This window comes from Leguminivora glycinivorella, chromosome 18 (genome assembly GCF_023078275.1).
Source record: "Leguminivora glycinivorella isolate SPB_JAAS2020 chromosome 18, LegGlyc_1.1, whole genome shotgun sequence".
NCBI lineage: Eukaryota > Metazoa > Arthropoda > Insecta > Lepidoptera > Tortricidae > Leguminivora > Leguminivora glycinivorella.
Genome location: NC_062988.1, coordinates 5,010,208 through 5,027,016, shown reverse-complemented (window position 1 = coordinate 5,027,016; position 16,809 = coordinate 5,010,208). Strand labels below are relative to the sequence as shown.

General features: G+C 36.9%; 2 protein-coding genes across 2 annotated transcripts in view; one reads left to right on the top strand and one right to left on the bottom strand.

The window, feature by feature from the left end:
- LOC125236083 (transient-receptor-potential-like protein) overlaps nucleotides 1-8,521 on the top strand; it is a 64,740-nt gene extending 56,219 nt beyond the window's left edge. Inside the window, 4 exon segments of the mRNA XM_048142778.1 lie at nucleotides 68-187; nucleotides 3,384-3,500; nucleotides 4,135-4,311; nucleotides 7,197-8,521. Of these exon segments, the coding sequence (XP_047998735.1) occupies nucleotides 68-187; nucleotides 3,384-3,500; nucleotides 4,135-4,311; nucleotides 7,197-7,352 (570 nt within the window). The 3' untranslated portion in view covers nucleotides 7,353-8,521.
- A 6,364-nt stretch (nucleotides 8,522-14,885) lies between these two features.
- Nucleotides 14,886-16,809, bottom strand: part of LOC125236082 (transient receptor potential protein-like) — a 101,639-nt gene continuing 99,715 nt past the window's right edge. Inside the window, 1 exon segment of the mRNA XM_048142777.1 lies at nucleotides 14,886-16,702. Coding sequence (XP_047998734.1) covers nucleotides 16,215-16,702 — 488 coding nt within the window. The 3' untranslated portion in view covers nucleotides 14,886-16,214.

Here is a 16,809-nt window from a genome sequence, read left to right as displayed (position 1 = left end):
TGCAAAAAAAATATAATTAAAATAGTCAGTGCCTTTTATCACTTCAAATCTTATTTTTATTATTTAGGGAATAGTAATAACTCCAAAACCGTCGCCGGCGCCTCCCCAGCGCCCACTCCGCGGGGCCCCAGCCCGGTGCCAAGCATTTCAGCTAGGCCAGTCAGCCCGGTGCCAGAAGAACAACCTGGTAAGAAAAGGTTTAGTACCTAGTAAGCCTACAGCCGAGCCGTCACGGGGCTCGCTACAAAGCGGGGCTCAAAAATATACCCGTCAGCTTCGTGTCAGAAGAAGAACAATCTGATAAGGAAAGGTATAGTACCTAGAATCCCTACCCAGCCGTCTCTGGCACCTGGGTCCCAAGTTCGGTGCCAAGCATGTTAGATAGGACTGTGCCGGAAGAACAGCAACTGGGTAAGGAATAGCGTAGTATCTAGAAACCTCAAAGCAGCCGTCATTGGCACCAACTCCGCGGGGCCCAGCTCGGTGTCAATGTTTCAGCCAGGCCCGTCAGCCCCGTGCCAGAAGAACAACCAGGTAAGGAAGGATGTAATACCTAGAAACCTCCAAGCAGCCGTCATTGGCGCCCACCCCACGAGGTTTCAGCCCAGTACCAAGCGGGGTCCAGGTCGGTGCCAAGTATTTCAGCGGTGCCAGGTACCTCGGTGCCTAAAGAACAACCTGGTAAGGAAGGGTGTAGTACCTCGTAACACTACCACCGTTTCTGGCGCCCTCGCGGGCCCCAAAAGCCCGATACCAAGTATTTCAGCGAGGTCCGTCAGCTCTCTGCCAGAAGAGCAACCTGGTAAGGAAATATGTAGTACCTAATAGAAACCCCAAAACAGCCGTCATTGGCACCCACTTCGCGGGGCCCAGTGCCACCTAGTAACACTACAGCGATCTCTGGCGTCTACGCGGGCCCCAATTTGGTATCAAGCATTTCAGCGTGGCCCATCATCCCAGTGTCAAAAGAACAACAACCTACCGCAGCCAAACGCACAAACAATAGGCTACTTGACCCTTTTTAAAAGTATGTCTTATATTATTAATTACTGTCTAATTAAACCAAAAAATATACCATATTTTATTACGACTTAAAAATGGCAAAAAAAAAATATATTTAAAGTTTACGTTGTACGTGATCCGTCTGCAAAAACAACATCAGCCATATTAATCTATAGAATATCTATGACATACGTCAGTATATTTGAAAAAAATATTTCACATTGTACAACCGTCAACCATTATGACATTAAATTTTAATACAATAGGGGTTGCTTCTACATGTAACTGAGGGATGAAATTACTACCTTTTTTCGATAGTTGATCTGACCCGTGTGACGTCACTCCAATGGCCAACATCGTCTTTTCGGAGTCCATAATTTTCTAAAAAACATACACAAATGAATTTAATTAAAAATATCGCAGTCATCAAAGTCGTAAAAAGTATGTCCCCCCCTCTATTTTTATAACTACGGGGTATAAATAAAAAAAATAGAGGTGATCATGCTAATTAACTCTTTCAACGATTTTGGTTTGATCAAAAATTCTTATAGTTTTTGAGATAGGTTGATTTAACTAATTTTGCGACATTATTGGTTTATTATATTTGCTGTAATAGCAATCTTTATCACTTTTTGTATTGGCGCGAGCCCGACTCCGCGATCCTATTGCCGCGTTTTCTTATTGGCGCGAGTTCGCAGACTGCGCATTCTCACGGAATGCCCAATTAAAGCCGTACTTTCTATTGTTACATGTTTACGTCAACAGATTTTTTAAGCGATGTCCGCGGTGAATGGCTAATAATCTTAGTTAAATAGACATATTAGTAACTTTAAATAAATACAAAAAGATTTACATTCTTGTACTAGATCTACTAGTTATTAAGTATAATTTGTAAAAGTTCAATACCAATTGGCGTTGTGATGTTGGAACCTTGAACTAAAAAATATATAAATACAGGGCGACATATACCTAGAAATACACCTTTTTACAAGACTTGAATGTAATAATATAACATTTAATGTGAGTATTAATTAGTTTGGATCGGCAGCAAGTAATCCATCCAATCACCGGACGCCCCGCAGGGAATCCGTCTCGTTACCGATAGGTCTCACGGTACAGACATCCTTGTAGGTAGAAAAGGCGGCATTAGGGAAACATCAAAGCAATAGGGCCTTTGCTATCGCCTCCCACCTTATTATATATTCTGTGGTATTGCAACGCTAAGTACCATTTGATTCCATATCATTTCAGTCCCAATTAAAGCTCGGCCTTATTCTCTTAATTGACAAGTTATAGAAAATATTATTGTATTTCTTAGAAAACAATTTTGATTACTTACATAGGTAGGTACTTAAGTACATTTTATTATTTTATAGAGCCTACCCCGTTAGGAGGAAAGCGTGTCCCTGGCGATACACCGCCGAAGGTCATTAAGAGGAAATCGCCTGGACCACCAGTTCAAGATGATCAGGTAAGGCCAACTGTTATTGTTGCTTATCCTAAAGCACCCCAGAGGTACATCCTATAGAAGAGTATGCATATACTGCCTTCACGAGATCCTTCTACGCCTTTCTATCTTGAGCCATCGCCTTGACTTCGTTCCACTCAGCCCCAATGTCTCGAAATGTCTCCCGTGCAAGGAAAAAATGTGCTGTGCTATCATAAAACAAATTGTGTCATTTGGACCCTATTTGCTCAAAATCCCATCTCTAATAAGTCATCCAGATCCATCGCCGTTAAATATCCCAAAAAGGCTTAAGTAACAACGAATCATAAGTGTAAAAAGGTCTACTTCACATTAGGGATGACGACTACATAAAAAAATGGCATTCTGTTTAGTCCGTCAGTTAGATCGTCCAAAAATATTGAACACATATTTTTCGCTTTTTCTAATTAATGAAAAAATACAAAGATATAGAGCATCAAAGTTCCGGAGTGGGGGCTTATGACGTCACTCAAAAAATTGTACCTAAGCGTGACGTCACGCGAAACTTCAACGCACTGTACCGTCGTAATTTTTCGTTTACGAGAAAAAAGAAAAAATACATACATACAATCACGACTGTATCCCACGAAGGGGTAGGCAGAGCACATGAAGCTACTAAAGTATCAGTGCCACTCTTGGCAAATAAGGGGTTGACAGAAAACAAAACTGTGACATTGCAGTGACAGGTTGCCAGTCTCTCGCCTACGCCATCCATATCCCACAGTCGCCTTCTACGACACCCACGGGAAGAAAGGGGGTGGTGAAATTCTTAACCCGTCACCACACGGGAAAAAATACGTGTCTAATATTCTTTGATAATCTAATTGACGGATTAATTATTTTTTTTTTGTCGTCTCGCCTTTTCTAAGTTTATATGTTTTATTTTTTTAAATAGACACCAGCAGACGATGGCAAGCCGTCTGAAGACATTGCTGTCGCTAGACCAGTGGCCCCAGAAATAAAACCAACAGAAGGCGCTATACCTCCTCCACCCGCGCCGGTTAAACCTAAGGTAACATGCGCAAGCGAAACGACCTGTCTGGATTTTGCGATTTACCTACTCTGTGCGAAAATAGTCAAATAATATACTCTAATAATATTCCTATTCCAAGAACGCCCAGCAGGGTTATTACATGATTGCCGCGAGACCATGTCGCCGCGAGATAGTCACCCGTCCCTATGTCATCAATACAGTTAGAAAAAGACGTGTCCCGCACTCCCACGTCAATCATGTGCTAGGCGTACTGGGTACCTATTACCTAGACAAAACACAATCGCAATCGCTTACACTTTCTTAGTTAGCGTATCGTAGTCGTGGCTATCTCTAGTAGCTATCGCTCTTCTGTAGTGAGGTGACAGAGATGGCCTGTGTTTCGATTGACACATAGCGTCAACTATTGCCACTTCTGCTAGGCCGGCTGATACTGTAATCAAGAGTATGATCGTTGATTCTCCGAAGCGAATACTGAGTTCTCTCTCTTTCGCTCTTCCAAATAAAAGAGACTACCATTTGTAGGGAATCCTCATACGTTAGTCTAACTCCACGAACGTATACTGTCTAACCTATTCTTTCAGTAAGTCATAGATCAAATTTAAAAAGTGCCACAATTAAAATGACACATTATTAACATAAGTTTCTCCCCCAGGCTCCACCGGCACCAACAATGGAGGTGACACCGAGCACGCCGCTAAAGTCCCCCACACCTCCAGCGAAGCCCCCTTCGCCCCCTAAATCCCCCGCTGCGGTGCCAAAACCCCCTTCGCCCCCCAAGTCCCCAGCTCCGTCGGTCAGGGCCCCGAGCCCGCAGACTTCAGCGCCTCCGGTAAGTTACTATCATTTCTTCTCATGTTTTATATCTAGTTGATGTTATAGAAAGAAGGACGGGGAAGGCCTGGCCCAAGTAAATGGGACAAATGCCTAGCGAGATGATGATGTTTCATATGTAGTAAAAAGGTTCCACAATGACAGACTTGGCAATAACTTGAGCCGTGAAAAACGAACAAAGGTAGCTAGTACAATGGAAGTGAAACCAAGCAAGTCCCCCACGCCTTCGGTGAAGCCCCCTAAGTCCCCCACTCCGTCGGTCAGGGCGCCGAGCCCGCAGATTTCAGCGCCTCCGGTGAGTTACTATCAAAGTCTATTTTCATGTTTTGTGTGTAGTTGAAAGACTGTGTGCAGGAGTCACACTTAGAACGCGGTTTATAGTGTTCATAAGAAAGTGCATGAATTTGAGCAGCATCGATTGAAAAACCTGGATGCTAAGCGCCATATCCGAAAGACGCGACCTAAGCCCTCCTACACGTATACCTGCAAGTCCTGCAACCTGTCTGGGCAGCTACACTGTGCAACGTGTGACCGCATATTCAAGACCAAGCTTAGGTTTGCGAGCCACATCAGAGCATCCATTATCCGGACAGTAATTTGTTGATGGAGTCGCCTTTGTCGGACACGACAAGGAAGGAGTAGTAGTATATCTTCACGGTTATCTAAAGAATTGTTTTTTCACCACACCTACTGATAAAGACTTACTTTGCTATTCTAAAACAGATAATAAAAATTGCATTTTATCCACAAGAGTGCAAAGTAATTTCATACAAATTTTAACTTGATATCTTGAGCTGGCTGGTAGAAATTACCTATAATGATGATTTTGAATTTAATATTGAACAAATTGATAGATTTGATTTAATTTGATGTTTTATAGTCAGTATTTTGTTCATGTTGGTGTGGTGAAAAATGTTTGTTTCACTCGGCGGCAAAATTTGTTTAACCTTCGTGCCTTGAAACCCTCGCAGCGCTCAATATTCCACTGTTTGAACCACTCGCTACGCTCGCGGTTCAATATTGGAATTTTTGCTTGCTCGGGCTTCAATATTGGCACGTGCGGTTACACAACAACCTTGCCCCCTTGTAAAACAAAATAACTATTGTTGTGAAGGATCGTACATATTTAGTTAGGGTAGTCATCAACGTCTCTAAAATGTTGTCTAGGTGTTAATTTTAAACAAATGAAGTTTTAAATAAATAAATAAATAAATAAATATTATAGGACATTCTTACACAGATTGACTGAGGCCCACGGTAAGCTCAAGAAGGCTTGTGTTGTGGGTACTCAGACAAAGATATATATAATATATAAATACTTATATACATAGAAAACATCCATGACTCAGGAACAAATATCTGTGCTCATCACACAAATAAATGCCCTTACCGGGATTCGAACCCGGGACCGCGACGCAGCAGGCAGAGTCACTACCGACTGCGCCAGACCGGTCGTCAAAACGTCAGTTTTACGGCCTAACATCGTTCAACTTTGACAATATATTAAAAAATATTTCTAGCACCGATAGCCATAGTATGAGAAGATACAAAGAACATCTGGAAATAAAGGGATTCAGATTTTAGGTTATAATGGCCCTTGCTAATATATAATTAAAGTTTCTTTCACTAAAATAAACTCTTCTTCGTAATGTAACGCTTTTTAGATCACGTTACAAAATAATGTTCATTTAAAAATACCAGTACTTAACTCCTATTTTGGAAAACGACCACTTAACGTTTCTTTTGCTTTGTCCGGTATTAATTAATCAACCGTGTGAATTTCAAATTCTTATTTAAAAGCAGTTAGTCGTTAGTTTTTAACTCCCGATCGACGCAAAAACGACGGGGTGTTATAAGTTTCTGTGTGTGTGTCTATCTGTGGCATCGTAACTCCCGAATGGATAAGAATAAGAATATGTTTATTATCAAAATAGTACACAACAGAATATACCGATTTATTTTCAGTTTTTTTTTGTTTGAAAGCTGAGTTAGTCGGGAGTGTTCTTAGCCATGTTTCATGAAAATGGATCCACAATGTCGGGTTTTTTTTTTTCAAATTTTAATTTTATGGTTTTTTATTCGGAAATCCGTTACGCCAACCAAACGCTTCGCGATTTCTACGATTTTTTTACTAGTATTTTGTAGTGTATTTCCTTGTAATATAATTTAGTTTAAATACCAAAGTTCACCATAAAATATTTAACCTACATCAGCCGCTTTGATAAGGAAATACGTATTTTTGACGTGAAACATCCTTTTTCAGATTCAAAGGGATAACAAGTTCAAAGTAATTATTTACCTACTTGATTGTAGAAACCTTTTCATTTTAAAATTGCGTAGACAACCAGTTTTTTTACCCTTTTGGTAAATTGGGTCATTTGATAAAATGTAACAAAAATCCTAAATAATAATTGGAAGCTATTCTAAAAACTTACTCCAATTAATATGAATAAAAAATACTTATCTAATAGTGGTCTAAATTTTCAAAATGTCAATTATGTGTTTAATAAAAAAAAATCTGCATTTTCAATGATTGATCAGATTGTATACTATCTGCAAAGGATAATTTTGAACTCATTCTTTCTTTGGCCGGTCCAATTAAAGACTCTAAAAAGTAGAGATTTAAAACTTCTTAGAACTCTACTTTCGTATTTGTCTTCCATCTTATAATGGATTTTTAACACCTCTGTCTTCCAGCGCTCTCCCCCACTAGCGGCGGTCACTCATCTAACTTCCACATCCACCACAGAAGAGCTGATGTAGAACATAACTTATCAAGTCGTAAACATATGAACATATAAACCATCACTTTTGGTGACCTTCCGACTGACTTATCAAGTTCTCACTCACGCAAGGAATTTTTAACACCTCTCTGTCTTCCAGCGCTCTCCAACCCCCCCAGCCTCAGCCCCCCGACTGACTTCCACCTCCAGCACGGAGCAACTGATCCCCCCTCCGTCGCCCGAACCCCTCCGCCCGAAGGTCAAGATCGAAGAAGTGAAGACCATCAAGAGACAACAGAAGTATGGATGGCTATAGTGGTTTAGTTTGGTTTGTATAAGGTTTATTTATTTGTCAAGAACGGTTTTATGTTACACTGCCATGAAATGAGAATATTTTTTTGGTCAGAAACAGTTTTTATTATCCTTCGTCTGCAGTGATATATGATATAACTAAAATAATTTATTTAACATACGAGTAACATACCTAATCACTTTCATGAAATACAACAAATTAAAATTTTTGCAGACTTACAAAACGAAGACGTTTTTCTTTTAATTATTGAGAACAATATAAGTGTATTTTTTCCGATGTCATTATACGTAGTATGATGATAGATATGTATAGAATGTAGTTCTTACATTCAATGAAATATAAAAAAAATGTTTAGGCACCTAAAATACCTTACAACCTATAATAGAACACAGCACTCTAAATCTTATTTTTATTTACGAAGCAAAAAGTTGTCTTATGGGTAGGTTACAATTTAAATATTGTAGGTCATCGCAACCAACATTTATTTGCGTGACTTTGATCTTTTCATGAATGTGAATATATTTACCAAAACAGGTTAATGCTTCTCGTCGCTTGTGTATGGAAGTTGTTGACATCCTGAGCCAAATAATCTGTCGAATCATTGCTATGTACTTACCTACTTATTAACGAAAATATTTTACAGGACATTTTTGAAACTATATTTATATCTCCCGTAATTTATACCTTCTTGCTAAATATTTAAATTATTTTTGAGCAAATATATGTAAAAAATTATGACGTTATGATACATTATTTATAAGAGTGTAATGAACTTTAGCTGTCATGAAAGGTGACTAAATATGGTAACATGTTGTACGTGGTCCTGTTTTCGTAAAGCTTTGCAACCTGTAAAGTGAAAGAGATTTCTATGTGTTACTAAAATAGTTGATTTAGATAAGAAATCTTACAATATACTTATAATAGTATGATATTTTATCTAATATAAACTATAGATACGGCTCAAAAACATAGCCGATATTTCTTATTTTTTGATATTTCTCAGAATAGTTGTATTATGTTAGACAACCCTTATCAAAATTGCTTGTGCTTGCTGTTTTCAAATTATTTGCAATTTTGAAAGTGGATATCGTTAAGTAATTGGATTACTTTTAATTTTTATAAATATTGATTCGGGTCGTAATTCCAGTGAGTGCTTAGCCAGTAACTTTTAAGAGTTAATTTCAATTGAAAATTGATGACAAATGATTTTATTTCATTACTAATCTATATCAATACTCATTATATGATAGTATTATGAGTAAATACCCTGTAGTTATATGTATCTTAGGTCTTAATCATATTATACTTTCGAAGTAACAATAATTTATTATTATCAAAGGATAATATAGTACGACATAAAGATCCGTTGGAGTATTTTTCTTCAAATTAGGTAAATTTATTTATTATTTATTTTTAATGATAATTACCTGTTTGATACATTCACAAATATGTTATATGATAATACCTACTTATAGTTTGATGTTTTAACACTGCCGTCCAGTTTTTAGGAAACACACTGATACATATTTTATTTTTTATTTAAAACATTGATTTTCGTGTGTTTAGATAGTATTCTACCTAATTAGTTTATTAATAGGGTTCGAAAGTGATTATAGTTGTTTCTTTTAGACTAGTAGTGACATACTCCGTAATAATACAGCATCACGAAATTAACGAATAAATAAATAAATAAATAAATATCGGGGGACACCTTACACAGATCAACCTAGCCCCAAACTAAGCAAAGCTTGTACTATGGGTGCTAGGCGACGATATACTTACTTATATAGATAAATACATACTTATATACATAGAAAACATCCATGACTCAGGAACAAATATCTGTGTTCATCACACAAATAAATGCCCTTATCGGGATTCGAACCCGGGACCGCGGCTTAGCAGGCAGGGTCACTACCAACTACGCCAGACCGGTCGCCGTAATGTATCAGCAGTGTGTACATTTATATAATATAATGCACTAAGGTGAGGTTTCTATAACAGCATATTATATGTAATACGGGAATAGGGTTCATGGATTTAAGTAAAATCGTGTAAAATTCAGAAGGTATTATGAACCAGGCCCCGTAGCTGAATGGCATTTCTGCGACGCGAAACGCCACCGAAACGCCGCAAAAAGGTAGTCTGGCTCTTTCACGCCAATTCGCAAGAGCGATAGAGATAGAAAGAGATATTATCTTGAGCGTTTCGTGAGCGTTTATACATTCGGCTACGCACACGAGAGATTCTGAGATCATCTTTATATGTGAAAAAGCGCCGAGCTATCGAATCGGCGTCAACTACGGGTAACAAATGGCGCGAGCGGAGTGCGTAGTTTCAGAGCGTCAAATTCATGACTAATGTGAATGTCTGTTAGACCCTCTAGTCGGCCTTCATTCGTCATTGTATGTCGATTCGGTGTCGGTTTCACATCAATACGTAACTTGACGTAATAGATAAGTTATACATTATAAGTACGTACTCTACCTATAGGTGCTGTGACTATCAATATTTTTCCATTGATTTTACAGAATTTTCACTTAAAATAATGGTTACTGTTGATACTTGCCCGTTGGGGTACAAACTAAAGCTTTGAAGCATGCAACTTTGCATCCCTTTGCGTCACTCGTAAGCCATGTGCAGTAAAATATTGTTCTTGAACATATGTATTTATAAAATTAAGTCTATTTATTTTCTTGATTCTTGTTTTATATAGAGTTAATAATTTGACATACTATAAGATATATTTTTATATAATAATTGATGGTCGCTAAAAAGGAGGGGAGGGTTGATCCTAGTAATAATAATTGGAAACTGAATTTTGTACCACATTGTAATACGGATTTGAATAAAAATGTAATCAATTATTGTGGTGTATTTATTTTCCTTACGATTTTACCGCTTCACAGCTATAGGTACAGTCAACAACACAGCTCTGCATACAGACAAAGTGCCAACAATATGTATACACACCTTTATGTACGGGCAATAAAGTTCTGTATATGTCGCAGTAAGATAGATAAAGCCGTTATATAGTTATAACCCTAGGGATATAATTATACGTCGTAACATAGTTAAACGAAAGCGATTTATTGCTATCTTACTAGGAATATAACTATAATACGTTACTAGTTTAGTCAAATAGTTATATGACTGGATTCAGTTTAGTAAAATGATTGTAGACAGGAGTGTGGCGGTACGGCGGAGGTATAGTTATAATCCTAGGGATATAATTATATGCGTTAAACAAACAAACCACAGTGAAGAATTGTTTAGGGCAAGAATTTGTTAATCATTTCCAATTCAATGTGCTTATTCTCTCTAAATACACAGACGGATGGACAGAGTCGCGACATAAGGGTTCCTTTTGATTTTTTTTTGGTATAGAACTATAAAGAACCGGGACTCCCGGTTCCAGTCCCACTTAGAGACGTATTATAATTATATCCCTAGACTAAGTTTAATCCAGTGATATAATTATATAACTAAACTAGTACCTACCGTATTATAATTATATTCCTAGTAAGATGGTTATGAATCGCTTTTGTTTAGCTATGTTACGGCATATAATTATATCCCTAGGGTTATAACTATACCTCTGCCGCACCGCCGCACTCCTGCCTACAATCATTTCACTAGACTGAATCCAGTCATATAACTATTTTACTAAACTAGTAACGTATTATAGTTATATTCCTAGTAAGATAGCAATTAATCGCTTTCGTTTAACTATGTTACGACGTATAATTATATTCCTAGGGTTATAACTATATAACGGTTTTATCTATCTTACTGCGACATATACATACATATTTTTGGCACTTTGTATTTACAGCTGTGTTGTTGACTGTGCATAGGATATGTGTAATTTACTTATCGCAAGCCGCGTTTACAATACATACATATAATCACTCCTGTGTCCCATAAAGGGGTAGGCAGAGCACACGAACTACTAAGTTGCAGTGCCACTCTTGGCAAAAAGGGGTTGAAAGAAATCCAAATTGTGACATTGCCGTGTGGTGACGGGTTAACAATTTCAACACCCCCTTTCTTCCCGTGGGTGTCGTAGAAGTCGACTGTGGGATATGGGTTAAGTTGGGGCGTAGGCGAGAGGCTGGCAACCTGTCACGTTTACAATAATAAAATAAAAAATAATGGACCCTTGATAATCATCAGTCATTTTCATCCTTACTTGCTGAGACAAATGCAAAACTATATTACATGTAGATAGACAGTTAAATGATATGGTTAAAAAAGTACCGGTCGGATATTCGAGCTATTAATAATTTCACTTATTTATTTATTTATTCCTAAAAACTTCAATTTTTAATTAAAAAACAAAGGCATTTTTTCATTTTCAATAAAAGCGGTAGTAGGTACCTACATGCAACCAATTAAGGTGCATTAGGGTAATTCCGAATGACAGAAATGCTCTGGTAATTCCGAAAGGGGAATTTTGATATGGTGGAAATAATGGTGAATTTTGTGAGACTTTCGACATTAGACGACTTTCGGAATTACCCGAATGCACCTTATACGAAGTTCTCTTAACATTATTGGTTTCAAAAAGCGGCCCTTATGACTATAAGAGTATAGAGAGATGTAAGGTTATTATATTATTGTATGGTAAGCGTTCAAAAGGTAGTACATACATTACTTAACCCTTAAATGCATGAATTTTTCTTTTAACGAGATATTTATATATGTGATAGACAACGGTTTTCTGACTCTGGGAAAAATAATAAAAAAAATATTTAATACCGATTTTAATACTAAATCAGTGTTAGAAGTTAAATAGGCCAAAACTTATTTATATAAATATATATTATTGGTAAGTTTTATTTGTAAAGTTTTACTACTATTACAAAGGTACACTATTTATGAAACCCCCATGATAAAATGTTTAAACATAAACTAATTACTAACTCCGAAAAAATCTGCCTAAATCATATACTAAAAATCGCTATCATCCTGTTTTTTCACACTTTTCCGCCATTTCATCTTTATCCTTAAATAATAAATAGTAAATCATTATATTATTTAATTTATTTAATTATTTATTAAATAAATATTTATTGAATAATAATTAAGCTATGAATGTGATTTTGGATAGCTGCATATTGAGCCTCAGGCCATCAAATATATGATGCATATATACATCACCATGCTTTAAAGGGATATTGATTAATTTTCATACAACGTGTTCTCCGTGAACGCCGGGCCCGTCTGTTAAATCATTGTTGTTTGTTATTTTCGGTACGAACCGTTTTTATGAAAAATAATGGCCTAACTATGTATGTAATATCATTTTGACCAATGGAATAAATCACTCTTAAACCAAATTATCAGGGAGCGTACTTTTCGTGCCGATGACATCAATTTGACGTCACACTCCATATAGGCTGATCACAAATTGTTTTATTGTTAATTATTAATCATTAGTCATCAATCATTTTAAGTTATGAATTTCTTTGCATGGTAATGAATGCAAGAAGGATGGCGTGCCTTACGTTAGAGAGAAATTCTCTTTTCTACGTATTTATTGTAATGTGTTGTTAACAATACTATTTAATTAAATTTATTTATAAAAACAAATAAAATAATTTTATTCACGTTTCACATTTCAAGTAGGTATTATTTATGCCACATGTAAATGGATTACTGTATTTGAAGTAATTTGTATACGACTAAAATGATTGACGACTTAATGATTAATAATTTACAATAAAACTATTTGGGATCACCCTATACGGAGCGTGACGTCAGATTAATGTCATCGGCATGAAAATTACGCTCCCTGCAAATTATACAATATAGTTTTTGTGTATTTTGAATGCTAAATATCACATGGCGCAGCCGGTAGGATCGGAACCTACGCTCTCATAGGGAATCAGGCCCCGTAGCCGAATGGCATTTCTACGACGCGAAACGAAAACGAAACACCGCGAAAGGTAGTCGGGCTCTGTCTCGCCAATATGAAGGAGCGATAGAGATATATCTACGAGCGTTTCGTTTCATGAGCGTTTGTGCATTCGGCTACACACGCTGATTTCCACTCAGAAAAAAAAAACGAAAAAGAAATTGGCAAGTACCTATGTAAAGCGCTGGTAGCCTAGCAGTAAGTACTTGCGACTTCCGTTTCGGTTCGAACCCCGGTTCGCACCAATGAGTTTTTCGGAATGTATGTGCCAAATGTCATTTGATATTTGCCAATCGCTTTTCGGTGAAGGAAAACATCGTAAGGAAACCGGACTAATTCCAATAAGGTCTAGTTTACCCTTCGGGCTGGAAGGTCAAATGGCAGTCGCTTTCGTAAAAACTCGTGCCTACGCCAAATCTTGGGATTCGTTGTCAAAGCAGACCCCAGGCTCCCATGAGCCGTGGCAAATTCCGGGATAACGCAAGGAGGATGATGGTAAGTAACTACGTATGTAATAACACATCCCCACTCTCGTAATATATCAGTTTTAACCATTGTTTCCCCTCTAGATAAAACTTGTCAGGTATGTACAGTGTACAGTACAGCAATTCTATAGGTAATTGGTCGGGTTATATAGAGTGGGGCCTGTAACAAAGGCGAAGAATTGAACTCTAGGCTATTCTCTTTATACTGATCAACATTTGTTCGGCGACTTTTAAAAATAACTTGTATTTTGATTTTTATTACCCTTGAAAGTTTTTTCTAAGAGGTAATGTATTGCGAATTCTGTTAAGTCTAAAGTGTGACAGACAACGTCAATGACAACAATAATGGCGTACATTGAAGCTAATATTTATTTTGTATGAAAAATTAAAAATTTAAAGACTTCATAATTTTTTTAAAGTCACTGAACAAATGTTGATCAGTATAAGGAGAATAGGCTACAGTTCAATTCTTCGCCTTTGTTACAGGCCCCATTCTGTATTCTAGCTACACATACAAGGTGGTCCAAACCTTGACGGGGTATATTCTGATAGTCCATGACGTGAAGAATTTAAAAAAAAATTTCAAGGTTGGAACCGTCCTGTATACTGGAAACTCAATAAATAAAATAAAAACAGGTCGGTGGCAAACATAAAACAAATGTTTTATTTCATATATGTACTTAGAATTACTCTTATAACAATATTATGTTAACGCAACAAAATATACAATATGTAAATATTGTGACTCTGTAATTTAAAATAAAATTTGTTCTCTTAATAAAATAATAATTATTTGTTATACAAGGGGGCGAAGTTGTATTTTAACGCCGAGTGTGGAATTGAAAAACGAGCAAGTGAAAGGATTCTATAGTTGAACCACGAGCGAAGCGAGTGGTTCGAGAATAGAATCCTGAACTTGCGAGTTTTTTAACACACGAGAAGTAAAATACATTTGCACCCGAGTGTAACACAAAACTTTTCCCTCACTATAGCGAGGAAACTGCAACGCAAAAAATGCGTTTATCACTGCTTCCAGTAGTTCCACAGGTGGTAAATCATATTTATTAATAGATTCACCTACTTTTATCAATTTTAAAGCAGTTAATTTGACTTTATTCAAGGTCAAATTACTTTACCCACTAGTGGATAAAATGCGTTTTTACCCACTGGTATTAAAGGACAAAACACGTGTTTCCGAGCTAGTGAGGGAAAATATATTTTTTTTTAGCTTTGTGGCTAGTAAAGGTTTATTGTACAGTCGAAATTACAAAATGAGTATCATGTGTACCGCAAACATATCTTTGTATAAATACATCTACATTAGGTATATAATTATGTATTTAGAAAATTTGTCACAATCAAACAGAAGCTCTTTTTCTTGATACACTATAAATAGGTAAGCTGTGTAGGATATTACAAAGATAGAATAGTATAGGACTGTGTTTAATTTAAATTACATTTAAAATATTATTTGATGCATTTTAGGAACATAAATAAGATACGAAAGTCAAAAAACCACATCTTTCTGTACAGGGGGCCGATTTTTGAATCTCGGCCATTCGATTTCGTGAAATTCGTTCAATAATATCTCCACTACTAGCGATTTAAATTCTACTAACAGAATCGAAAACAAGTGGTCATTACCACTAGTTTTAAAATTACTAGCCGTCCTTTTTCAAAAATAGCACTACGTTTTCCACAGACTTTCGAACGGCGAATTCGTGCGTTTGAAATTCAAAAATCGATCCCCAGATTTCAAAAGGTGACTTCAGTACATTTTTAGGACAAAATCCGTAAACCACAACTGATACTAAAGTTTTTGATCCACATATTAAATTGGTGTAAGTAAGTACTTAAACAACTATTATAGGTGCCACTGTTTTATAATAGTGACATTTGCCTTTTGAACACCACGTCTTTTGCTTATCACAATCACCTTTTTAAGCGTAGAATAAAATTAAAAGTAGAAAACATACTGCCTTGGGTAAGACGAACTCACGGGGCTGGATCTTTCTGGATCTGTAGTGTTTTATTTACTTCTTTCTAATATTGGGAGCGTATTATATCCCAACTCGACTATAAATTAAAAGTTTTTTTTAGAAGTTTTTCCATTAAAAGATATGTTTACTTGATATTGTCGGTATTAGTACATGGAATTACTTTACTTGAATTATAATCATTCTTTAAATTCAGGAAGATATCACGTACCACATAGTCACCAGCTCAGCCGAAACAAACCCTTAGGTAGGGCAACTATAACTGTAAAATTGTCGATTTTATATGTTTCATGTAAAATGTTATACATTTATTTGGAATCACCGCTAATTTCTAAGCAGATAACTTGCACAATATTTAAATTCGATTCAAGTGCATTTCACACAATATCCCTACGCTTACATCTAATTATTGCTATATGTCAAGGCATTTCTCACTAATACGTCACTAGTCATAACCTAAGAACTAAAGCCAACCGGACACTATTTTGCCAGTGATTTTCGATTTTCCTTTGTCAGTTTTCATCATCGATGGTGAAGGTGACGGTGTTTGCGAAGGACTGACTCTGGAAGACCTTGGACTTGTTAAGGAAGACTTAGATTTTTCCTTGGAAGTCTCAGAGATCGTGCTGACCTGTGGGTCACCTTGCGGTGTTAATCTAGATGTTCCTTGCTGACTTTCGAGGGTCGCGGCGGATAGGATTTGCTCTTGAGCGCTCGGCGTTGGTGTTATAGGTTTTTCTAGAACATTATCTTCTTCTTTAGTGATAAAGAGGCCTTTAGAAGGTGATTCTGGCTCGTCTATTTGTATGACGTAGTCTTTCTTGGTTTCGAGCTGGGCTGGGGAAGGCATTCGCTTGTTGGTGACTGGGTCGAAGTCTGGAGTGCAAGGTTCAGAAGGCTCTTGAGAGGAAGATACGAGGGGTCTGGTTTGTTCAGAGCCGCCTTCTGATTCTATAAAGGATATATTAAAAGATGCAGTAGCTGTGCTAGCCACATGATTGCCGCGAGAGTATGTCGCCGCGAGATAGATTACCCGTCCTTATGTCATTTATACAATT